The sequence below is a fragment of the Pongo abelii genome, chromosome 17 (assembly GCF_028885655.2).
Source record: "Pongo abelii isolate AG06213 chromosome 17, NHGRI_mPonAbe1-v2.0_pri, whole genome shotgun sequence".
Lineage (NCBI taxonomy): Eukaryota > Metazoa > Chordata > Mammalia > Primates > Hominidae > Pongo > Pongo abelii.
In genome coordinates this window covers 46,410,610-46,436,304 of record NC_072002.2, presented here as the reverse complement: position 1 = coordinate 46,436,304, position 25,695 = coordinate 46,410,610, and the positions used below count along the sequence as shown (strand labels likewise).

General features: G+C 38.4%; 1 protein-coding gene across 9 annotated transcripts in view; it reads right to left on the bottom strand.

Moving 5' to 3' along the window:
* Window positions 1–18,385: 18,385 nt before the first annotated feature.
* The window catches only part of RNF138 (ring finger protein 138), a 39,832-nt gene continuing 32,522 nt past the window's right edge, over window positions 18,386–25,695 (bottom strand). For 7 of the 9 annotated variants that reach the window (XM_054537768.2, XM_054537769.2, XM_054537770.2 and 4 more), the window contains 3 exons: window positions 24,980–25,091; window positions 23,027–23,134; window positions 18,386–20,743 (listed from right to left, as the gene is read on the bottom strand). In XM_054537768.2, coding sequence (XP_054393743.1) covers window positions 20,675–20,743; window positions 23,027–23,134; window positions 24,980–25,091 — 289 coding nt within the window. In that variant the 3' untranslated portion in view covers window positions 18,386–20,674. Of the gene's footprint in view, window positions 20,744–23,026; window positions 23,135–24,979; window positions 25,092–25,695 lie in introns of those variants that run through there. The other 2 variants (XR_008515894.2, XM_054537772.2) reach the window with 2 other exon arrangements.

Genomic DNA, 25,695 nt, shown 5'->3' with positions numbered 1-25,695 from the left:
AATTGGGAGGCTGAGGTGGGAGTATCACTTGAGCCTAGGAGTTTGAAGCTGCAGTTAGCTATGATCACACTACTGCACTCAGCCTGGGTGACAGAGTGAGACCCTGTCTCCAAAAAAAAATAATAAGAAATAGATCTAAAGGGAGAGATAGACTGCAATGAAACAATAGTAGGGGATTTTAATACCCCAATCTCAGTAATGGACAGATCATCCAGATTATCTGCAAAGAAACAATGGAGTTAAACTGAACACTAGATCTAATAGGCCTAACTAATGTTTACAGAACATTTCACCCAACTGCTGCAGAATACACATTTTTTTCATGAGCACATGGAACATTCTCCAGAATAAACCCTATCTTAGGCCACAAAACAAATTTTTTAAAAATACAGATTTTATCACTGGGCATGGTGGCTCACGCCTGTAATCCCAGCACTTTGGGAGGCTGAGGCAAGCAGATCACCTGAGGTTGGGAGTTCAAGACCAGCCTGACCAACATGGAGAAACCCCATTTCTACTAAAAATACAAAATTAGCTGGGCATGGTGACACATGCCTGTAATCCCAGCTACTTATGAGGCTGAGGCAGGAGAATCACTTGAACCTGGGAGGCAGAGGTTGCAGTGAGCTGAGATCGCACCATTGCACTCCAGCTTGGGCAACAAGAGTGAAACTCTGAAAAAAAAAAAAAAAAATTTACCAAGTATCTCTTCTGACCACAATGGAATAAAACTAGAAATCAGTAACAAAAGGAACCTCAAAAAATACACAAACACACGGAAATTAAACAACATGCTACTAAACAACCAATGGGTCAATGAAAAAATTAAGAAGGAAATTAAAATTTTCTTGAAACAAATGAAAATGGAAATACAACATACCAAAATCTATGAGATATGGAAAAAGTAATACTAAGTACTAAGAGGTAAGATTACAGCAATAAATGCCTATATCAAAAAAGTATAAAGACTGCAAATAAATAACAATGCACCTCAAGGAACTAGAAAAGCAAGAGTAAACCAAACCCAAAATTAGTAGAAGAAATAATAAAGATCAGAGCAGAAATAAATGAAATTGAGACTAAAAGACAATACAAAAGATCAACAAAAGGGTTGTTTTTTGAAAAGATAAGCAAAATCAACAAAGCTTTAGGTAGACTAAGAAAAAAGGAGAGAAGACCCAAATAAATAAAATCAGAAATGAGAAAGAGACCTTAGAAATAGAATCATTAGAGAATATGTCAAAGAGACATCTGCCCTCCCATGTTTATTGCAGCACTATTCACAGTAGCCAAAATATGGACTCAAAGTGCCCACCAATGGATGAATGAATAAAGAAAACGTGGTACATATACACAATGGAATAATATTCAGCCATAAAAAGGAATTAAATTATGTCATTTAGCAACATAGATAGAACTGAGGGGCCATTATGTTCAGTTAAATAAACCAAACATAGAAAGACGAATATTGCATGTTCTCTCTCATATGTGGGAGCTTAAAAAGTGGATCTCATGAAGATAGAGAGTAGATTAATGATTACCAGAGGCCAGGAGAGGGAGATGGGAGGATGAAGGGGAAAAAATAATGTAAGTGTATTTTATTACCACTAACCTGTATACTTAAAAATGGTAAAGATGGTAAATTATATATGTATATTTGGTCTAAATAGAAAATACATAAGTAAATAAAAGATATTAAACCAAAAAATAAAAATTGAAGGACGTACAAGTAAACAGCAAACAAAAAACTGTACATTAGAATCATCTGGGCCCTGCCCCAAACTAAATCAAATCTCTGGAGGTGAGACCTGGGATATAGTTGTTTTTCCAAAGATTCTTATATGATTCTATTGAGCAGACAATGTTGAAGATCTAGTTGGGAAAGAGACTTACACAAGTTGATGGTAATGCTGTGATAGAGGCATGAAAAAAGTGCTATTTAAATCATACATTCTGCTTGGGGCTGCAATAGAATATGAGCTCAATGAGGGTAGAAGCCTTTGTTTTGTTTACTGATATGTCTCAGCACTAGAGCCTTTATTTCTAGCATAGCCACTCAATTCATATTGTTGGGCTGTAGCTTTAAAAGTGAACAAATAGAATGTCAGCAAGGCAAGGTATGGGAAAGGCATTCAAAGAAGAGGTACTTGGAAAATAAAAAAAAAACATGAATGTAAGTGCAGCACGTATGGGAAAAATTTCAAATAGTTGACTAAAGCTAGATTATAATGTATAATCTATAATGTATAGTGTATAATGGAGACTAGTGTAAAACTCCTTTTATTTCTATAAAAAGAAATTTGTTCTGTAGTGTGCAAAAATTGGTAAGGTACCAAAGAACAAAATGGTACACAATTTATAGTTTTCAAAAGTAACACTCAAGTTCTAAGGTTATCAAACATTTCTCTTTATGGACCTGGATTCCTATTAACAAGATGACTGCCTCCATTTTTTTAGCAGAAGAAAGTTGATAAGGTCAGTTTTCCTGTGTTTAAAACGTCACTAATAGTTTGATCAAAGACGCTAAACTGGTAGATAGGCCTGGCTTTTGTTACAGAAGCACAAGACACAAACATAGATTACATTAGAGAAGCAATATTGAAATATTGGGATTTACATACTGAAAATATGTAACATTGTTGGAAATAAGTATCTCCTAAGATAAAGGAAATTATAAAACTAGGTACACCTGAAAAGAATTCTGAATTTAATGTCTTAACAGATTGGAAAGGCAATTCTTTAAAGAAAATTTCTTTTTGGAGGAAGACTCATGAATTAGTGAAAAAAAAGTCATATTTCAACAAGTTCAGACTAAGGTAATATGATCCTTAGGCAAGAGATATTAAAAAGAAAAAGTTAGTAGAGAGGATAATCTAACAATGTTATTATAAATTGATCCCAATAAGGAAGGAAAGGGGGAATATTTGAAGAAATTAAAGTAACTGCCATTCTAACAAGATGAAAAATCAGTCTATAAAAGAGACATGTATACAAGGATAAATAGCAGTGAATCATTTCAAGAAGGTTAGTACCCCAGATATCTAAGACTCTTGAAAAATTCTGAAGATTTTATGTTTTAACCTTTGAGAGAAATTTTAGGAACAAGAGAAAAAAAGACTGATAGGTTTCTGTTAGGAGCAGAATATATAATGTCATTCATTTACTCCAGTGGTTCTCAAACTTTGCCTGCATGAGAATCGCATGGAGGCCTTATGAAAACAAAGATTGCTGACCTCAGCTCCAGAGCTTCTGTATTCAGAGGACTGAGATAGGAATCTGATTTTCTAACAAGTTCCCAAGTAATGCTGATGCTGCTGGGACAGGCACCATGCTCCAGGACTGACTTAGTGTGTGTCTTGGTTTGGGTTCCACAACAAGTAGACACTAAGACAAGGATTCAAGTGTAAGTAATTTATTTTGGAGGTACAGAAAACACCTGTAGGGAGCTGAGCATAGTGGCTCACGCCTGTAATTCTAGCATTTTGGAAGGCCAAGGAGGGAAGATCACTTGAGGCCAGGTTCCAGACCAGCTTGGACAACATAGTGAGGCCCCATCTCTACAAAAAAAAAAAAAAATTTTTTAATTACTGAGTGTGGTGTTGTGCACCTGTGGTCCCAGAGACTCAGGATTGCTGGAACCCAAGAAGTCGAGGCTGTAAGCCATGATCATGCCACTGCACTGCAGCCTGGGTGACAGAGCAAGACTGTGAGAGAGAGTGAGAGAAAGACTGAGAGAGAAAAAAAAAGGAAAGAAGGAAGCGAGGGAGGGAGGGAGGGAGGGAAAGAGAAAAAAACCTGTAATCCCAGCACTTTGGGAGGCCAAGGTGGGAGGATCACTTGAGCCCAGAAGTTGGAGACCAGCCCGGGCAATAAAGTGAGGCCCTGCCTCTACAAAAAAATACAAAAATTAGCCAGACGTGCTGACAAGCACCTGTAGTCCCACCTACTCAGGAAGCTGAGGTGAGAGGATCACTTGAGCCTAGGAAATTGAGGCTAGAGTGAGCTATGATCACGCCACTGTACTCCAGCCTGGCAACAGAGCAAGATCCTGTAAAAAACAGAGAGAGAGAAAAGGAAAGAAAGAAAGAAAGAGGATAAACACCTGTAGAGGAGGGGAAAATGAGACAGGGAAACAGTAAAATACAGACCTCAGAGTTGTTCCACAAAAGGGGCCAGAGAGGTAGGATGTTTATACATCAACTTCCATTGGGCATTGATCGAGGGTTGATGGAGGAGAGTGTTGATAAAAGAGATTGGTTAATTCTCCAACACTTCCAAACTATGGACCTCCAGGGTGTTACAGGAAGGCCTCATCAGAGGTGGAGATATAGATTCTGGCAATTGACGATGCAGAAGCACAGTTGATTCCTACTGTGTACTGGGCATTGCTATGCCTCCCCCACTGAGTAGTCCATTGCTGCTGTGTCCTCATGGAGCTTACATTCTGGGGGAGACTGGCAAGAAGTTATTTAATTTAATTATAACTGGGTTAAATGCTAGGAAGCAGAACAGGTGCTATGGGAGGGTACAGCAGGACCAGAAGAGAGCTGGGTCATCAAGACTGCCTTGAACAAGTAAGATGAGAACTGAGCTTTCAGATGAACAGATTACAGCTAGATGGAGAAGGGAGGGTGAAGGTGGTGTTCTATGTTGAGAAAGCAGCATGTATGCAGACCCTCTGGTGGGAATGGGCATAGCAACTTTGAGGAACAGAATCTATGGCTAATAGTGCCCGTGTTTCTAGTATGAAGAGTGATGATAAATGAGGCTGGGGATGTTATGTAAGATACAGACCCTGTAGGTTTGTTGGCCAAGTTAAGAGCATTTGTTTCTTTTTCTCTTGAGAACAATGGAAATCATTGGATGATTTTAACCAAAACAATCGTAAGAAATTTGATGATATATACTAAAGAGAACACAAGCCTATTCAGGAATACTGATCGCAGTCCAGAAGTAGGGATGATATCTTTGGGTAGTGGAATGACAGGTGAATAGGAAGAAAGACAAAAGAGACTTAAGAAATAAAATCAACAGGACTCGTTAATGAATTAGATGTGTAATATAGGGAAAACAGAAGTGACAAGGATGACTCCTAGGCTTTCGGCTTCAGCAAGTGCTAAAAGATACTACTGTTACTGAGTTTCAGAATATGAAGACCAGATGTGAAGAGAAGATAAGTTTGGTCTTAGCTGTTATGAGTTTGAGACACCTGTGTGACCATTGGTGCTGCTGAACAAATAGGTGGATATGCAGAGGACAGATGCAATGAAAATTTGAGACTGGTTACCATAAAGATGGTAACTTGACGCTTGGATGAATGTGATCACTGATGCACAATGACGGAAGAAAATACTTGAGCTTGAGATAAAGTAAAAGGGGAGAGACAGGGCTGAGCCCTAAAGAACTCTGACATTTACATGCCCAATCTTAGGAGGTGAACCAGCAAAGAAGAAGTAGAGAGGAATGTGAGGATAACCAGGAGAGAAGGATGCCACATGAGGCCAAGAGAAAGCAGTATTTCAACCCAATACTGAGTAGTACAGTAAAACAAATACTAACTAGCTATGAGAATCCCGCCTAGGAAATAAGGGGCTTTTCATCAGTAAGGTTCTCCAGGCTGCAAACCTTAGCTTGCATCTTTTCTAAGGAAGAGTGGCATAACATAGTTACTACTGAATTGAAGCTCAAGATCCATGAATAAAAGTAACTCACTACTTCAGATGAATTCATATCTCTAGGTCCAGATAAATTTCATCCTAGTATGAGGATGAGAGTGAAAACCTCATGACAATGACAAAAACTGCTGAAAACCTTCCTCATTAAATCTTCACATCCAACCTGTGGATAGCCTGAAAAGAACAGAAGGGATACCTGTCTTCCAGGATCTATTCATGCTAAGAGTTGCCTGAACCAAACCCAAACCACAGCATAGTTGTACTTCATCTCCTCTTTTCCTGCTCTGTGTCTGTTTCTGTTGACTTGTGTCTCCATCCCCCATCCAGTTCACTGTAGTTTCATCTTCCCTCTTGGCTCAGTGCATTTGAACTGGTCACACCATCACTGGCCTCTGGATTTATCTCAGGATTTTGTTTTCTGAACCTGGGTTCACAGACAACCCAAGATATATAGCCCAGCCCTGCCACATACTCAAGGTGGATTGAGTATCAAACTATGATGATGATGAAAATTGTCCCTTTAAAATTCGTGACATTGGCCGGGCACAGTGGCTCACGCCTATAATCCCAGCACTTTGGGAGGCTAAGGCAGGTGGATCACCTGAGGTCAGGAGTTGGAGACCATCTTGACCAACATGGTGAAACCCTGTCTCTACGGGGGAAAAAAAAAAACCACAAAAATTAGCTGGCCGTGGTGGCAGGTGCCTGTAATCCCAACTACTTGGGAGGCTGATGTGAGAAGCACTTGAACCTGGGAGGTGGAGATTGCAGTGAGTCAGGATCGTGCCACTGCACTCCAGCCTGGGCAACAAGAGCAAAACTCCATCTCAAAATAAATAAATAAGCAAACAAACCAACATTCAGACAGGTGTGGTGGCTCACGCCTATAATCCCAGCACTTTGGGAGGCCAAGGTGGGCAGACCATCTGAGGTCAGGAATTCAAGACCAGCCTGACCAACATGGTGAAACCCCGTCTCTACTAAAATTACAAAAATTAGCCAGGCATGGTGGCACACACCTGTAATCCCAGCTGCTTAGGAGGCTAAGGCAGGAGAATTGCCTGAGCCCAGAAGGTGGAGGTTGCAGTGAGCCAAGATCGTACCACTGCACTGCAGCCTGGGTGACAGAGCGAGACTCTGTCTCAAAAAATAATAATAATAAATAAATACATTCTTTCCTATGTTATAAATTTCACAAGCCTCAGATCAACTTGCTGTTGCTTCTTTTTTTTTTTTTGAGATAGGGTCTTGCTCTGTCACCCAGACTGGAGTACAATGGTGTGATCTTGGCTCACTGCAGCCTTAACCTCCTGGGCTTAAGCAGTCTTCTTCCCTAAGCCTCCTTGTGTAGCTGGGTTCATAGGCACTCGCCACCACACCCGGGTAATTTTTGGGCTTCTTGTAGAGATGGAGTCTCACTTTGTTACCCAGGCTGGTCTCGAACTCCCAGGCTGAAGCGATCTGCTCACCTCGGCCTCCCAAAATGCTGGGATTACAAGCATAAGCCACTGCAGCTGGCCTCAACTTGCTTCCTTATTGTGATATTAGCTCATATTACAAAATAAACAGCAGGGTATTTATGAGAAATATGAAAGAAACAAGGCTGCAAACAGAATCTTCACTTCAATTTAGACATATTTGTACTGAGGAGTCTCATACTCATGATATCATAGGCCCTTGATAAGCCCCAGCCAGTCAGTACTCAAGAAACCTTATCTGGATCAAACTGCTCCTGATTTTTTGTTGAAAGAGATACTTTTATCAGAAATGTCCGCCAACATTCACGGCCCAAATAACAAGAGGAGGAAACAAAAACTTCCAGCTTTTTTGCAATAATACACCTATCACCAGTGAAACATATACAACATTTTACATGTGGTCACCTTTTAGTGATATATATATTTAAATATTTTGTAGAGACAGGGTTTCACCATGTTACCCAGGCTGGTCTGGAACTCCTGGATGCAAGCAATCCACTTGCCTCAGCCTCTCAAAGTACTGGGATTACAAGTGTAAGCCACTGCACCCAGCCAACCTATCTTTCTAAAGAAAAAGAATGCATGCTCTGGAAATTACCAGTGAGAATCATGTTGTCTGACAAAATTCTAGAGTATCTGACTTGTAAGGAATTAGAAAATGAAATAGTAATTAAAACACTCAAGGTATATTCACTAAGTCAAATCAAACTAAATACATTTCACAATTTAACACATTTAATGGGCCGGAAGATTAAGAATTGTTATCATTGCAAACAATATGCTATGCAAGGGCTGGAGACTAGAACATTTAAGCATAAATATTAAAGTAATAGTTTAATAACTACACTCAAAGATTATTGATTAATAGATGAATGCCAGTCTAAAATAGCCTTTAATGATTTGTTCCTGGGCTCACCTTGGTCCTGTGCAATAAGGTGAAGCCCTTGCTTATTAGTCTGCACATGAATCTGGGAGTGGTAGCTAATACGTTGAGTGCCAAAATAAAAATTCAAAACATCTTATAGGTGAGAACCATGGCCAAAACTAAAAACAATGAAATTTAATAGTCTTAAAAGTAATGTCCTAAATTATGAAAAACATTTTAGGGATTATGATTGACATAAACTGCCATCAGTGGTCATGTAGTCTTGAGCAATTTTGATTAAAATGTGGTTTCTAACACAATGCACATAATGGTACCAAATTATTTTGCTTTGATGGGAAAACAATTTAAAGCACTGGACTGCAATTAAGGAGCCAACAATTTAGGGCATTGACAAAGCTTAACTGAGGCCAGACAATGGAAACCAGGAAGAGAAGTGATCCTAAAACCAGGCCATGAGGAATGATCAAAGCAAATGAGGGTGTTACCTTGAAATGAAGTAAAATTTTGCTGATATTGTAAGAGACTCATATGCATTCAAAATTACGTTATAAAACGACAGAATTTTATGTCATTTATTTTTGGTAAGACTAGACTACAGAATTATGAAGTTGTTTTATGGCAATCACTTGGATGGAATGTTATCATGCTGTGTCCGGAATTGGTGGGTTCTTGGTCTCACTGACTTCAAGAACGAAGCCACGGACCCTCGCGGTGAGTGTTACAGCTCTTAAGGTGGCGCGTCTGGAGTTTGTTCCTTCTGATGTTCAGATGTGTTCGGAGTTTCTTCCTTCTGGTGGGTTCGTGGTCTCGCTGGCTTCAGGAGTGAAGCTGCAGACCTTCGCGGCTAGTGTTACAGCCTATAAAAGCAGTGTGGACCCAAAGAGTGAGCAGTAGCAAGATTTATTGCAAAGAGTGAAAGAACAAAGCTTCCACAGTGTGGAAGGGGACGCAAGCGGGTTGCCACTGCTGGCTGGGGCAGCCTGCTTTTATTCTCTTATCTGGCCCCACCCACATCCTGCTGATTGGTACAGCCGAGTGGTCTGTTTTGACAGGGCGCTGATTGGTGCATTTACAATCCCTGAGCTAGACACAAAGTTCTCCAAGTCCCCACCAGAGTAGCTAGGATTGGTGCATTCACAAACCCTGAGCTAGACACAGGGTGCTGATTTGTGTGTTTGCAAACCTTGAGCTAGATACAGAGTGCCGATTGGTGTGTTTACAATCCCTGAGCTAGACATAAAGGTTCTCCACGGCCCCACCAGAGTAGCTAGATACACAGTGTCCATTGGTGCATTCACAAACCCTGAGCTAGACACAGGGTGCTGATTGGTGTGTTTACAATCCCTGAGCTAGATAGACATAAAGGTTCTCCACATCCCCACCAGACTCAGGAGCCCAGCTGGCTTCACCCAGTGGATCCCACACGGGGGCTGCAGGTGGAGCTGCCTGCCAGTCCCCATGCCGTGCGCCCGCACTCCTCAGCCCTTGGGTAGTCGATGGGACTGGGCGCCGTGGAGCAGGGGGTGGCGCTCATTGGGGAGGCTAGTTCCGCACAGAAGCCCACGGAGGTGGTGGGAGGCTCAGGCATGGCGGGCTGCAGGTCCCCAGGCATGGCGGGCTGCAGGTCCCCAGCCCTGCCCTGCGGGAAGGCAGCTAAGGCCTAGCGAGAAATTGAGCACAGCAGCTGCTGACCCAGGTGCTAAGCCCCTCACTGCCTGGGGCCGGTGGGGCCGGTTGGCCGCTTGGAAAGCGGGGTCAGCCGAGCCCACGCCTACCCGGAACTCAAGCTGGCCCGCAAGCAACGTGCACAGCCCCGGTTCCCGCCTGCGCCTCTCTCTCCACACCTCCCCGCAAGCTGAGGGAGCCGGCTCCGGCCTTGGCCAGCCCAGAAAGGGGCTCCCACAGTGCAGCGGCTGGCTGAAGGGCTCCTCAAGTGCCGCCAAAGTGGGAGCCCAGGCAGAGGAGGCGCCCAGAGCGAGCAAGGGCTGTGAGGAATGCCAGCACGCTGTCACCTCTCAATGCCACAGCCTGAAAACATTCTGTAAAAGCCTACTAGCTCAGAAAGTCGTCCTCTCAGCTCCATGGCACTAGTTCCACAGAATTAACTATTATTATTATTATTATTTTTGGTGTTTTTTTGCTAAACTATCATCTCTGCTCCACTTAATCTTCATAATCTGCTGCAGTTTGCTGCTTGTCAGTTGAGGACATGGTTTACATTTCAAAAGACCCAATTTAAGCTTCTTTCCTTAATAAAAGTACTTTTTAAAAAATGTTCACGCATTTATTTCTTTTGAAATAAATCCAAACTTAAAGAAAATTTGCGGCTGGGCAGCTGGGAGCGGTGGCTCACGCCTGTAATCCCAGCACTTTGGGAGGCCGAGGCGGGCGGATCACGGGTTGGGAGATTGAGACCATCCTGGCTAACACGGTGAAACCCCGTCTCTACTAAAAATACAAAAAATTAGCCGGGCATGGTGGCAGGCGCCTGTAGTCCCAGCTACTCGGGAGGCTGAGGCAGAATGGCGCGAACCGGGAGGCGGAGCTTGCAGTGAGCGGAGATCGCGCCACTGCATTCCAGCCTGGGCGACAGAGCGAGACTCTGTCTCAAAAAAAAAAAAAAAATTTGCGGCTGGGCACAGTGGCTCACACTATAATCCCAACACTTTGGTATTACAGAAAAAAATAAAAATAAAAAAACCCAGGATGCAATAAGCCAGTCAAAAGCTGTCAAAGCCAAGATAGTGACCAAAGCGACCTCTGGCTATCCTCACTGCTCCTCATATGTTAATTATAATACATTAGCATACTAAAGGAAACTCCCATTAGTGCCATGACTGTTTATAAATGCCATGGCTACATCCAGAAGTTACCCTACATGCTCTAAAAGGGGGATAAACCCTCAGTTCCAGGAACTCCTCACCCCTTTCCTGGAAAATTCACGAATAATCCATCCCTTGTTTAGCATATAATCCAGAAATAACCGTAAGTATAGCCAGTCAAGCAGCCCACACTGCTACTCTGCCTATGGGGTAGCCACCCTTTTATTCCTTTACTTTTTAATAAACTTGCTTTTACTTTACTCTGTCAGCTCACTCTTGAATTCTTTCCTGTGCAAAGCAAAGAACCTACCTGGCCTTCTGGGCTGAGCCCCAGTTTTGTGGTTCACCCTGTGACAGAGTGATAAGACACATCGATCAATGGAACAGAACAGAAAACCCCAAAAGAAACTCACATATGTATGCTCAAATGATTTTTTACAAAGTTGCAACAGCAAACTCAATGCAGGATGGATAGTGTTTTCAACAAATGGTGCTGGATTAATTGGAGAACGATAAGCAATAACAAGATAATGTCAGCCTAAACCATACCATTTATATAACCATCAACTGTAAATGGAGTAGATTTAAATGTAAAGCATAAAATTATAAAGAATTTTAGAAGAAAACAGAAAAAAATCTGCAGGACATAAGACTAGGTAAAGAATTTTTAGGTATGATACCAAAAGTATAATCCATAAAAGTTAAAATCAATAAATTGGATTTCATGAATATTAAAAACTTTGTTCTCTTAAGGTTTTTAATTTATCAAAAACTTATATGTTTTCTCCCCATGTGTATCTGTTATTTCCTCCTTCCCTGTAAGATGAGAGATCCAGTATATGAGAGACCCAGTTTCTCTGCATCTTTGCCAGCATTTGGTATTATGAACATTTTTTCTATTTTAAACATTCAAATAGGTATATAATGACATTTCATTTGTGGTTTAAATTTTTATTCTGTAATAGATCATGGCATTTGACATCTTTTATATCCCTTATGTCCCTATAAGAATAAGGAAACAACAGATCCAGATGGGGAGAAAATATGCAGTAGAAAAATAATCCAATTAGAAAATGGGCAAATGATAAGAAGATATAAAAGGACATTTCACTAAAGAGAGATAGCCAATAACACACTAAAAGATGTCAAATACCATTAGCTATTACTGAATAAAAAATTAAATCACAATGAAATGTCATTATATATCTATTTGAATGGCTAAAATAGAAAAAAATACTCATAACCATGTGACTTGTGCCTGTAATCCCAGCTATTCCAGAGGCCGAGGCACAAGAATCACTTGAACCCGGGAGGTGGAGGTTGCAGTGAGCTGAGATCATGCCAACACACTCCACCCTGGGTGACAGAGTAAGATGCTGTCTTAAAAAAAAAAAAAAAAAAAAAACTAAAAAATAAAATAAAATTTTGACCCTTAAGTAGAAGTCTTTTTTAATATTCTGGAAAACAAAAGGGGGAAGACACACAAAGCACATTTCCTGCATAAGGAGGTACAATGGTTGTCTCAAGGAAATATATTTGTGCAAATTATATTGAGTTATGACCTCAACCAACTTTTTTTTTTCATGGCATGGCCACTTTTACTTAAAAGAGTGACTGGCAAAATATTTATATGTGGGTATTTGGAGGGAGAAAATGAGCATGTCACTTCAAGGTAACAACCATTTGTTGTCAAAGATAAAATTTGAGGTTTTAAGCAAAAATCAGAGTTTTGTAAGCTTCCTGGCTTCCCAATTTTTAAAGACTTGATGAGATCCATGGTGATATTAATATAATTGCTACAGTATAAAAAGTAAGTAAATATTTGGAAGATCTCCATAACTCAGTGCACCATCTTTTGGACTGACCATTACATAATGCTATGCAATCATGTGCAGGTAAAAAGGTCCATTCAAATACAAGATAGATCTATGGATTTTCCTGTTAAGTGTACAAAAAGTTTGATGTGGTTCAGATTACAACTAACTTTTAAGAAGTTACTATTTGTTTGGGAGGCTGAGGCAGGAGAATCGCTTGAACCCGGGAGGCGGAGGTTGAGGCGGAGGTTGCAATGAGCTGAGATCGTGCCATTGCACTCCAGCCTGGGCAACAAGAGCGAAACTCCATCTCAAAAAAAAAAAAAAAAAAGAAGTTACTATTTGTTGTTTTTGTTTTGATGCAGTATGTAAGAATACCCAGCCAACGTTTTTTTTTTTTTTTTTTGAAACTGAGTTTTGCTCTGTCACCCAGGCTGGAGTATAGTGGCACAATCATGGCTCACTGCAACCTCGACCTCCCTGGGCTCAAGAGAATCCGCCACTTCAGCCACTGTGGGTAGCTGGGACTACAGGCACATGACACCACGCTCATTTAATTTTTGTATTTTTTTTGTAGAGACAGGGTTTTATCACATTGCCCAGACTGGTCTCAAACTCCTGAGCTCAAGCCATCTGCTGGCCTCAGCCTCCCAAAGTGCTGAGATTACAAGTATGAGCCACCTTGCTGGAACTCAGTTATCTTTTTTAAAAGGCTATTAAAATATTCCTCCCTTTTCCAACAACATTATCTGTATGAGATTAGATTATCTTCGTATCCTTTAAGCAAAATAACCCACAATATGTTGAATGCTGATGCATATATGAACAATATGAACAATCTAGCTGTCTTCCATTAACCTAGATATTTGAGAGATCTGCTGAATATTTTTGCAAGTTATTTTCCATTACAAATGTTAATGATAATGTAATGAGCTTATTATTTGAAATGTTAATGTTTTCACTTTGTCAATTCCTTTTTTTTTTTTTTTTTTTTTTTTTTACAGACAGGGTCTCATTGTGTTGCCCAGGCTGGTCTTGAACCCCTGGCCTCAAGGGATACTCCTACCTTGCCTCCTAAAGTGAGGAGATTACAGCCATTAGCCACTGGGCCTGGTCCACTTTATCAGTTTCCTATGTGATAAACATGTGATAAATACAGTCATGCATTGCTTGATGACAGGAATATGTTCTGAGAAACCGTACCATTAGGTGATTTCCTCACTGCATGAACATCACAGAGTAAATTTACACAAACCTAGATGGCATAAGCCTACTACATATCTGGGTTATATGGTGTAGCCTATTGCTCCTAGGCTACAGAACTGTATGGCATGTTACTATACTGAATACTGTAAGGAACTATAACACAGTTTATCTAAACATCTAAACATAGAAAACATATCTAAACATAGAGAAGGTACAGTGAAAATACAGTATTATAATCTTAAGGGACCACCATTGTATATGTGGCCCATCAACAACCAAAATGTCGTCATGTGGTGCATGACTATATTCACAAAAACAAAACTGCTTTTGGGTTCTCAATAATTTCTAAGGGTAAAGGGCTCCTGAGGCAAGAAGTTTGAAAAGTGTGAGTCTAAGTAAACCTAAAATTACTTCATAAACACAGAAAATGCTATTGTGATATATCAATTCTATCTGGAAACATAAACAGTTGGTATAGAGTAGTATTCTCAACCATTACTCATAAAATTTTCAAAAAGGTGAGAAAAACTATTTTACACCCTTTGATACTACCAAATAACCTAGATAATCATATGTAAGCTAGTCAAGTGATTTGCTAATGTTGCAAAATAATTTTTTTCCTAGAGACAATAGTTTCATTCTAATTATTAGACTAAGAATCAAACGTTAAAAAATGGTTGGGTTAAGTAAATTTCTCATCATAAATCCTAGGTATACATTCGACTGAGAAGTATAATCATCAGCTGATTGTTCTTTATTATTTTTTCTTCCTTTTTTTTTTCTTTTTTTTTTTTTGAGGAGTTTTGCTCTTGTTGCCCAGGCTGGAGTACAATGGTGCAATTATTTTAAAAGATATGTTTTATTTAGAATTCTTCATGTGTGGGGTATTTGTACTTCTCGGAAACAAAGACAATGTCTCAGATCTTCCCACAAAAGTTGAGGCTAGCAAGCCAGGTATGATGCACACCTGCAGTCTCAGCTACTCAAGAGGCTGAAGATCCCTTGAGACAAGGAGTTTAGGCTCAAGGGATCGAGGCCTTGAGGCCAAAGCAGGAGGATCACTTGAACTCAGGAGTTTGAGACCCACCTGAACAACATGGCGAAACCCTGTCTCTACAAAAAATACAAACAGTTGGGGCTAGCAAATAAAGACTAGTAACCCTTTAGACTCTATATCCTTAAGGGGGAAAAAAATCCAGACTGTCTTGACAGGATTTTAGACTAAAGTAGGACCTGCCAGATATAAATACAATAGGTTGACTTGTACTGGATACACAGTAACAGTAAACTTAACATGCTCTGTTCCAAGCTCTTTGTAATATTAATTCAATCCTCACAAACCATAGAGGTAAAAAGGGCTAATAAATGTGTCCAAACTACACAAGTAGCAACCAGCAGAATCATCAAAACCAGGTTGTCTGGTCCAAGAAAGTAGGCTTAGTTGTTTTAAATGCTTGGTCTTCTGTTAAAGATCTACCCAACACCCTTCTGTATCTGCTGCAACCACTTTTGTTTCTATTGGTGGCTTCAGATCCTATCCCAGAAAATATAGTCCTTAAACACTCATTAAAATCTCATACTTCCATGATTTGAGGGAGCCTAGCAAAAAAAAAAATAATAGAAAAATAAAATTCTATACCTACAAAAATGCCTTGAAAAGAAAACATCCAGGCTGAGGTAGGGCACGGTGGCTCACGCCTGTAATCTCAGTACTTTGGGAGTCTGAGGCGGGCGGATCACCTGAGGTCAGGAGTTTGAGACCAGCCTGGCCAAGATGGCGAAACCCTGTCTCTACTAAAATACAAAAATTAGCTGGGTGTGGTGGCACATGCCTGTAATCCCAGCTACTCGGGAGGCTGAGGCAGGAGAATCGCTTGAACCTGTGAGGGGTTGAAGTGAGCCGAAGTCAGGCCACTGCACTCCAGCCTGGGCAACAGAGCGAGACTCCATCCCCCCAAAAGATAAAACAAAAGAGCATCCAGGCCCTGCACGGTGGCGCACACCTATAATCTCAGCCCTGTGGAAGGCCGAGGCGGGCGGATAACTTGGGGCCAGGAGTTTGAGACCAGCCTGGACAACATGGTGAAACCCATCTCTACTAAAAGTATAAAAATTAGCCGAGCATGGAGGCACACACCTGTAATCCTAGCTACTCAGGAGGCTGAGGCAGAATCATTTGAACCCGGGAGATGGAGGTTGCAGTAAGCAGAGACTGCATCACTGCACTCTAGCCTGGGTAAGAGTGAGACACTGTCTCAAAAAAAAAAGAAAGATAGAACATCCCATACACAGCTCATGGAAAGTCGGGTAAGAGCAGCGGAAGGCCATTTGGCTAGACTCTTCACTTCCTTCCTCAGTTATGAGGGGAAGACCAGCCTGTTTTGTTTTTACCTACATTTGGCATCCCCGGGTACCAGCATACATAAAAGAATCACTTGTAATACATTTCACACAACTTTTACAAATATTAAAATGTAACTTTAGAAGAGTAAGCTTTTCCTTGCGATAGTTTACTGAGAATGATGATTTCCAATTTCGAGTTGGTGGGTGCAGCGCACCAGCATGGCACATGTATACATATGTAACTTACCTGCACATTGGGCACATGTACCATAAAACCTAAAGTATTATAATAATAATAATAAAAGAAAAAAAATGTATTTCAACTTTCAATAAACCTGCTCTTCCACCATCAAAAAAAAAAAAAAAATTAAAATAAGAAGAGTAAGCTTTTCTGTTCTGGACAAAGGACAAGTCACTGCTGCTGTAAATGCAAGAAAAAGACAGAAAAATCTCAATGTTATAAAAGCCAAATATGAAATAATATTTAGTGTGCTTCCACTTATCGCAAACCCATTTATGGTATTAGAAGTTACGTAGTGATAATACTTAGTTGTGACTGCAAGTAGAAACAAAGACTCAGGAGATTCTAGCAATTTTTTTTTCTTGACTTGAGCGTGGATTACTTCAGGTTATTGTTTACTTTGTGCACTTTCAGTATCATGTGCCATTATTGACCACTTAGACAAATACGAAATCTCCCTCACATCCTGTTTTCTTCCTCTCCATATCCTCCACCAAATGGCTGTGACTCATCTGCTTACCAGTCTTCCATATTTATTCCCCTGCCTTGCTCGTCTTAAATTCTGCAGGATGTCTTTCACTATTACAATCTTAAGAATTCCTGTTTTTTGGCCAGGCATGGTGGCTCACACCTGTAATCCCAGCACTTTGGGAGGCTGAGGTCAGAAGTTCAAGACTAGCCTGACCAACATAGTGAAACCCTGTCTCTACTAAATACAAAAAATTAGCTGGGCGCGGTGGCGTGTGCCTGTAATCCCACCTAAGGCAGGAGAATCGCTTGAACCTGGGAGGCGGAGGTTGCAGTGAGCCTAGATCATGCCATTGCACTCCAGCCTGGGCAACGAGCAAACTCCGTCTCAAAAAAAAAAAAAAAAAAAAAAAAATTCCCGTTTTTTGTTTTGTTGAGACAGGGGTCTTGCTCTGTCATCCAGGCTGGAGTGCAGTGGCACAGTAACGGCTCACTGAAGCTTCAACCTCCCCAGCCCAAGCCATCCTCCCACCTCAGCCTTCTGAGTAGTTGGGACTACAGGTGCACACCACCACACCCGGCCAATTTTTTGATTACTTGCAGAGATGGGGATATATGTTGCCCAGGCTGGGAGAATTCGTTATATAGGACATTGTACAATATAGTTTAAATTGTTTGTCAATAAAGTACATAATGGAATACACCCATTTTACTCATATTGGGCAAGAATGCAGTGTATGTCATCTTTCTCAATCCCAGGACTGGACCACTGCTGTTGAAGCAGGGAGACAGGCTGTGACACTCATTTTCCTGAGATTCCTGTATCCCCCTTTAACTCACCTCCCTTCCCCATCTTTTTTCAAAACTGTACTGCACAGATAATTATGTTATACACTAAGTGGTATCATGGAATGAGTGCTTTACTTATATGTCTATTATGAGTTTTATAGTATGTGTGTTTTCTGGGTCACACCTTTTCTACATAGTATGCTAAAAAGTCACGCTTCTACAAGGGGTTTGAGTAGCAGCTGTAAGGGGTTTCTGTAGAAGTTACGATGTACTGAAGATCATAATTAAAATACTTACCAAGCAGCCCATAGGTATATGACATTGTATTTGGCAATATAGTCTTATAACCCTGATATCTTACTTAAAATAGCTCCATATAAAACTGTTTATTAAGCAATTAAGCTATTAAGCTTTCTGCCTAGCTGCTAACAGGGCTTGAAAATCTTGCTCCATGGACACTTCATAAAATTGCTTTATAAGGTGATTAACATTTGAAATGGATAAAATCGGTTTATAAAGTCTGACATATAGCACCAGCATGTGGTAGCTTTTTCTTATCCACTTTTTTAAGTGCAAAATGATGGGTTATCTCCTACATGTCTTTCAGTGTGAATTATGAGTTAAACGTTTGCCTCCAGACAAAATTTTAATTAGACACATGAGTAGGAGAAAACCACTTTTAATTGAAAAATAAAGCAATACATCTCAAATAAGACTCTGTTTAACAACAAAACTGTAATTTGTTGAAATAGCTTTCCTAAGTGGTATTGCGAAATTTAGGTATTGGAGTATCAATACAATTCCCTCCTTTAATCCTGACTCAGCTGTAAGTAATATTAAAACTTTTCCCCATAAATTTAATTTCCGTAAATCTGTAAAGTCTATCCCTATTCCCAATTCACTGACAAAAGGGGAAATTTTAAACAATTCCCCTTTTTGCTGAGAAATTCTCAGATAAAAGCAAATAAAGTCAGTATTTTCCTTATGAAAAAGCTGATATGTGAGACACACAAGACTATCAATGGTATTTAACTCATTCACAAAACTTTAAAACACAATTCCATCAACATGACCTCTACTACAATTTTCCTTTAAAGAAGTTCCCAAATCCCAGAATGGTTTAACTTGACATACTGGATGTATTAAACTTTGAAAGAAACTATGAAAGTTATTGCTTTAAACTGGAAAACACTATGGTCAAAAGTCTCTTAAAAAGGAGCTGTTTTTTAAATTACACCCATGTAGCTGAGAGAAAATGCTCAAGCACACACATAGTAAACATCACTCTTTAAAATGACAGAACAAAGGCGTATGTTCATCAAGATGTATGGCTTTTCTTGTGGTTGTTATTACAATCCATAAATAAAGTCTTTACTGTTTGACTGAAAAAGGTTTTTACAAAACTCCACTTCCAAAATTAACATTTTTATTAAATCAAGTTAAAAAAATGTTCAGTGTAGAAAAGTCAACAAGGGTTTTAACAAAACCAAAATATACCTTTTTATACAATATATGTATATATTAGCAGCAAACTACTTCTGAGATTCTCTTTTATGTTCTTTTAGTTATTTTAAAGAAAGCATAAACAATGTATATTAGTATGGAATGTCAGCAAATCCACTCTTAGTCCTTTATTCTGTGATTTGGGCCTTCTACAAAATACTTTATGATTCTCACTAATGAATATTAAGAACATACCCAATTTTGACTAAAAAGTAGTGAAACAGTGGTTGGTAGAATCTTTTTCACTATATCACGGTCACACATTATATTTGAGAATAACAAATGAGCACCATATAAACAGGTAATTGTGTGTGTGTGTAAACTCAATTTTTAAGGTGTAATTAATAGCAGCCAACTAGATCACTTAGCACTGTGACTATCACTTTTTAAAAATTTGGTGATATACAAAATTTTAAACAAATCAGATAAACAACACTTCAACCCCCTATTGCTTGTCCATTTAAAAAATCCTTAATAGAAATTCTATATATAACCTGACAAACTGCATACACACATACGTGTGTATATATACACACAAAAGTATATGTATATATACATATACATCTTTAGCTTTGAATAAATTTCTAAACTGAGATGAAGCCAAACCTCTCATTTATATCTTCTAGAATACAATATCACCAACTGAAAGTTTCTAATAAGAGTTTCAACTTAGTTAATCAGAAATACTGGCTACTGAAAATTCTGAGGCCAAAGAGCTGTTATTCAGCTTAGTATATTCTAGGCTCACAAATCAGTCAAAGACTGAAATTATCAAATGCCCATGAAAGAAATAAATTTTTCTCTTTGTATTCCCTTCTAATAACAAAAAGAAAATATTTTTACAAGAAGCTTTCACTTTTTAAAGAATTAAAATTATTACAGAAATCTCACTAGTCTTCAAAAATAGTAAATGTTATATAAATACAATTTTCTTATAGTTGAATTTTTCAGCTAGAATCTGCATTTAAAAAATTTCCTTTGGATTATTCCATTTAGCACTTCAAGTTTCTATTCTGCAACTCTAATAACTGGCTCAGATTTGTTAGGTTATATCAATCACATCGTTCAAAATTTGCTACTGTGTGTTAAATGTGTACAATAATAAAGTAAATGGGAGGAATGCACCAAATTTCAAAAGCAACATAATAATGAAAAATTCAAGAATATTTAATATTACAAAAAGATAAAGTACAACAGGGATTCTCTTTCACCGTTACATTAGTGAAACATCTTTTTTACACTTTTAAAGCTAATGTCATAACTTTCATTTTTTAACTTATCAAGAGGATGAAGTTTTTAGAAGCCCTACCTTTATTTTCAATCAAAAACTAAAATGACTGAATTACTTTTATTAATATACACATCAAGTTACTGAAACGGTGACTTCATGTAGTTTCCCCCTTAAAGATGGCACTTGCAGGTACAAAGATGCAGAGATGTCTACAGCCTTCAGATGTTTACTTGAAAAGATTCTTCAACAGCAGTTTGATACTGGGTTTCTTCATCTAACTGAAGATTCTAAAAACAATAACATTCATGTCAACAGGAAAAACATACTCAACTACTCAATACTTTGCCCAAAACATTAGACATCTTGATACACATTACACACACTCAGGACAGTTATGTACAACATATATAACAGTATCTTTTTAAGATACAAGATTTGAATACCTGAACTTTAATAAGAAATTAAGTTCAGTTGTAACTGTTCAAGAATAACAGAGAGGATCATCGCAGAACAAAATTTGAGTGTTATAATGCCTTATAAGTCATTCATAAAAAATGTGGTTAACTGGAAAGCTGGGTAAGCATGCACCTGCAGTTGCAACTATTCAGGAGGCTAAGGCAGAAGATAGTTTGAGCCTATGAGTTTGAGGTCAGCCTGGACAACACAGGGAGACTGTCTCTTTAAAAAATAAAAATAAAAAATACAACTGAAGTTAATCATAACACACAATTATAAATGTGTCATCTCTAGAAAATAATGCCAAATATCTGACAGTAAACTGATTTTAAGAAAACAAGCATTTATTGAATTATGAGTTGAGCAAGAAATGTTTTGGGGGGGGAGTTTGGCTCTGTCACTCAGGCTGGAGGGCAGTGGCGCAATCTTGGCTTACCGCAACCTCCACCTCCTGGGCTCAAGCAATTCTTGTGCCACAGCCTGCCAAGTAGCTGGGATTACAGATACGCACCACCATATCCAGCTAATTTTTGTATCTTTAGTAGAGACAGGGTTTTGCCATGTTGGCCAGGCTGGTCTCGAACTGCTGACCTCAGGTGATCCACCCGACTTGGCCTCCCACAGAACTGGGATGACAGGCATGAGCCATCGTGCCCAGATGAGTAATAAATTCTTAACCATAACATGAAGCCTACAGTTTATTCAATCCATTATAAAACTACTCCTTAATTTTAAAAATTATATTTGCTATCAATTTTATGCCCTATGAATTTGGCTTTAAAATCAAGGCCTCTATTTGACAATCTGAAATAATTAGAACACCTACTTTTCTTTTTTTTTTTTTTGAGATGGAGTCTCACACTGTCGCCTAGGCTGGAGTGCAGTGGCGTGATCTCGGCTCACTGCAAGCTGTGCCTCCTGGGTTCATCCCATTCTCCTGCCTCAGCCTCCCGAGTAGCTGGGACTATAGGCACCTGCCAACACGCCCGGATAATTTTTTGTATTTTTAGTAGAGATGGGGTTTCACCGTGTTAGCCAGGATGGTCTCCATCTCCTGACCTTGTGATCCACCCACCTCAGCCTCCCAAAGTGCTGGGATTACAGGTGTGAGCCACCACACCCTGCCTAGATTACCTACTTTTCTATGGCAAGGTAAAACAACTTGACAATTAGATCAAAAGTGGTTCACAAATTTTTGTATTTCCAAATACATTACATAGCAATCTTTCTTACAATGAAAATTTAATAATAATCTAGAATTACTTCATAAAATTGCTAAAGCAATAAAGCACACCTAAATTTTACATATATTTGAATTTTTATTTTGAAATTGGCTAAATAATGCAAATTCTACAAAATTTAAAAACCATTTAACAAGAATGATGTAATTTCAACACTGGAAGGCAGACAAAAATGTAGATTTTGTTCATATCACTCTGCTTACCTAAACTGGAAAACAAATAGCCATTCTTTGTCAGGACTAATCTTAAATAAACTTTTGATTAAACTGAAGTTGAATAAAATGCAATTTAATAATTAATAAAACAGGTTTTCACCTAATTAAAAAAGTATATCACACATTTAGAAGTAGAAATTAATCCGTTTTGCTTTATGAATTCATTTTACATTATATAACTTCTCTTACACTCTTAGTCTCTTTGGAACCTGGCTTTGCCTGATAACTAAGCTCCCTCATTTTTAAAAACGTTGTGTCTTACATGCTAGATATGAGAAATCTAAAATTTCTAGCATAATACAAGCAACTTATACTACATGAGAAATATATCCTCCATATGTTGTACCAATTTTACTTCTTTTGTAGGTACAATTTTCCCTTAAATCTTGAGAGTTTTCATGTAAATCTTCATTTTGTTAATCTGGGTGCTTGTTGTTCCTCTATTAATTCTCTCTCTAGTACAGGAGGTAGACAGTAAACTCAATTTTTACCATTTCTACAAGCTAAAGTTCACCAATATTATTAAAAACCTAAGAACTTGCTCTAAATCCATCCAGTAAGATACAACAGCTTGCCACAAAATTTAAGTCGATAAAAAAAAGTTATTTTAACTTTAATATTTAAACAGTACTTTCTTAATCTTGAAGAATTCACTTACCACAAATTCTCCATAATCAAATTGATGTCTCTGATTTAGATGACTAACGAAATTTCTGGTAATCTGGCTAGGATCTCCCCAAGGAAGAGACACACAAATAGGACATGTCTATAAGAAACAGATTGTTTTAAACAAAAAATAATAAAAACAATGAAATATTATACAATTGAGAGTATTAAAATAACACAGGGATATGTTACCAAAAATATCTACGTGAGAAGCATTTTTAAAGGCCAAGTTCCATGACTAGATCATTTCCCAATCAATTACCTTAGATAAACGACATTAATCTAACAGTAAGAGAGATCTTAGACATTCTATTCCTTAAATCTCTTATTACACAAATGTTTCAACAGAAAAACCACATCTAGCTTTTAATAATACCAACTGTAATGACAGTTATCACTAACTGGCTGCCTGCAACATAGCCAATATATTATCTCATTTGATCTGTACAATAACCATATAATTATTATTAGTTTTATTTCATTTGTAAGTAAAATAAAAATGAAGTAAACTGGAAAATTTACTTTAAATTGTATCCTTAGTTTTTCTTTTTTTTTTTTAAACTAGAGACACTGTCTCACTGTTGTCCAGGCTGGGTCTCAAACTCCTGGGCTCAAGCAATCCTCCTGCCTTGGCCTCCCAAAGTGCTGGGATTAAAGGCGTGTGCCACCACACCCAGCCATATCCTTACGTTTAAATGAAGTACATCTTAAAAAGTGAATGGATAACATAACTGAAATAACACCAAAAAAACCTTCAGTAATTAAACTCTAGTCAAAGTTTATATCGAATATTATGCAGAAATGAATAAAAATTTGGTAATCCAATATAAAACTAAGTACAATCTTTAATATGAGCGAGATTTCCTGGAACATCTTTGGCACTGTATTTGTCTGTTTAAGCATAACTGAACCCATTCTAATAAGCAAAGTAGGTAGTACGCCTTCTTAGATGGTATGTGAGAGCTTAAGGTCATCCTCAATGGTTATTGAAGCATATTCTTTTTATTTTCTTTATTTTTAAATAGACAGGGTCTCACTATGTTGCCCAGGCTAGTCTCGAACTCCTGGGCTCAAGCAATCACCCCCTCTCGGCCTCCCAAAGTGCTAAATTACAGGCATGAGCCACCGTGCCCAGTCCTGAAGCATATTCTTTCACAACTTTTCCTAGCATACTCACTAAAACAACTTAGAAATATCTACAGTTCTTATTGATAACATTTTCCTTCCTATTCTCCTTTCTGAAGACAATATTTATATATCAAAATGTTCAGCTGAAAGGGAAATATCTCTCCCAGCTCAGTTTCTCCTGTTCTATTCACAGCTGAAATAACTTACCTGTGAAACACTTCTCTAGGATCATTATATGTTGGAATCCTGAATTCTGCTCTATCTCCCTCCTTATCAAAAAGCTCTCACCATTTTCTTACATACCCTCAAAATGTCAAAAAATATGTAGGCATCAAATAAAACGTCTAAGTCTTTTCTTTCCTTGCTTTATGCATTCACATACTATATGCTGCAAGAAAACAATAAAAATACCTACTGACTTTATTCTTACTTACAGGTATTTTCATCTACAGCAATCTACCTGACTAGATCTACTTGTCTGCCATCTACAGAGCAAGTAACTGAGGCCTCAATAGACAGGTTGTGCTACTGCGCAGGAATGAGTTCCCGGTTCATCTTTCATTACTTCACTCTTCTCCAGACTGTGCTATATTACCTCACACTATGCATCTCCCTTTTTATAATGAGAGTTACTGCAATTTTAAATATCTCATTTTGCTTCACAGTCATCACAATCCTTTGTTGACAAAAATCTACCTTACTGATAATGCCCCAACCAAATATAAATCAACTACTTTCCCTCGCATACATGAAGTGAAATAAATAGAACAGCGTGTTTTATTCTAAGCAGAAGACTGTCTCAAACATATGTACTTACCACAGGAACTATCTGAAAGAGGTGATTACTGTTACAGTGATCCAGTAAACGCTGTCTGGTAAAATTTGATTCTTGACACAGGGGACACTTAAAAGTAGGATGACCAGAAGAACTATAAAACAATTTTAAATGAAACATACTTAATTCAGAATCATAACACAAAAATAACGCTCTATTTTTTGAGGAATCACCATACATTTTTTTAAAAAGTTATAATTATTAGACTATTCAAAGATTCTCTCATTTTGAACATACGTATTCAGGAAATGATGCATTACAGAGGTTCCCAATCTCAGTTTACAGTACTCTTAGTGTCCTCAATAAATTTTTTCATGGCGCCTCTAGGCCAAAACAAAAACAAAAACCTAGCTGACTTCATTTATTATGTAGTTAGGTCCAAACTTAATTGTAGTCGTTTGTTTGATGCCAATAGCTGTCATTGTATGTCCCTTGAAAATTTTTAATATTCTGTAGTATTCCACATTTTGCATACCTTTCATCTAGGAACTTAAAACTTATAAAAGACTTCCATCAATATCGTATCTCTAATAAATACCAGGCCCTAGGAATCCAACATCCAAATTTCAAAGGAAAAGAAAAAAACAGAAGCACTGATCATGAAAATGAAATACTCGAAAACATTCTGAGGATCAAGCACCACTGAGTTTTAATACTTCTGAATTTCAGGAAGGGACAGTTCAACACAGACAATTTTA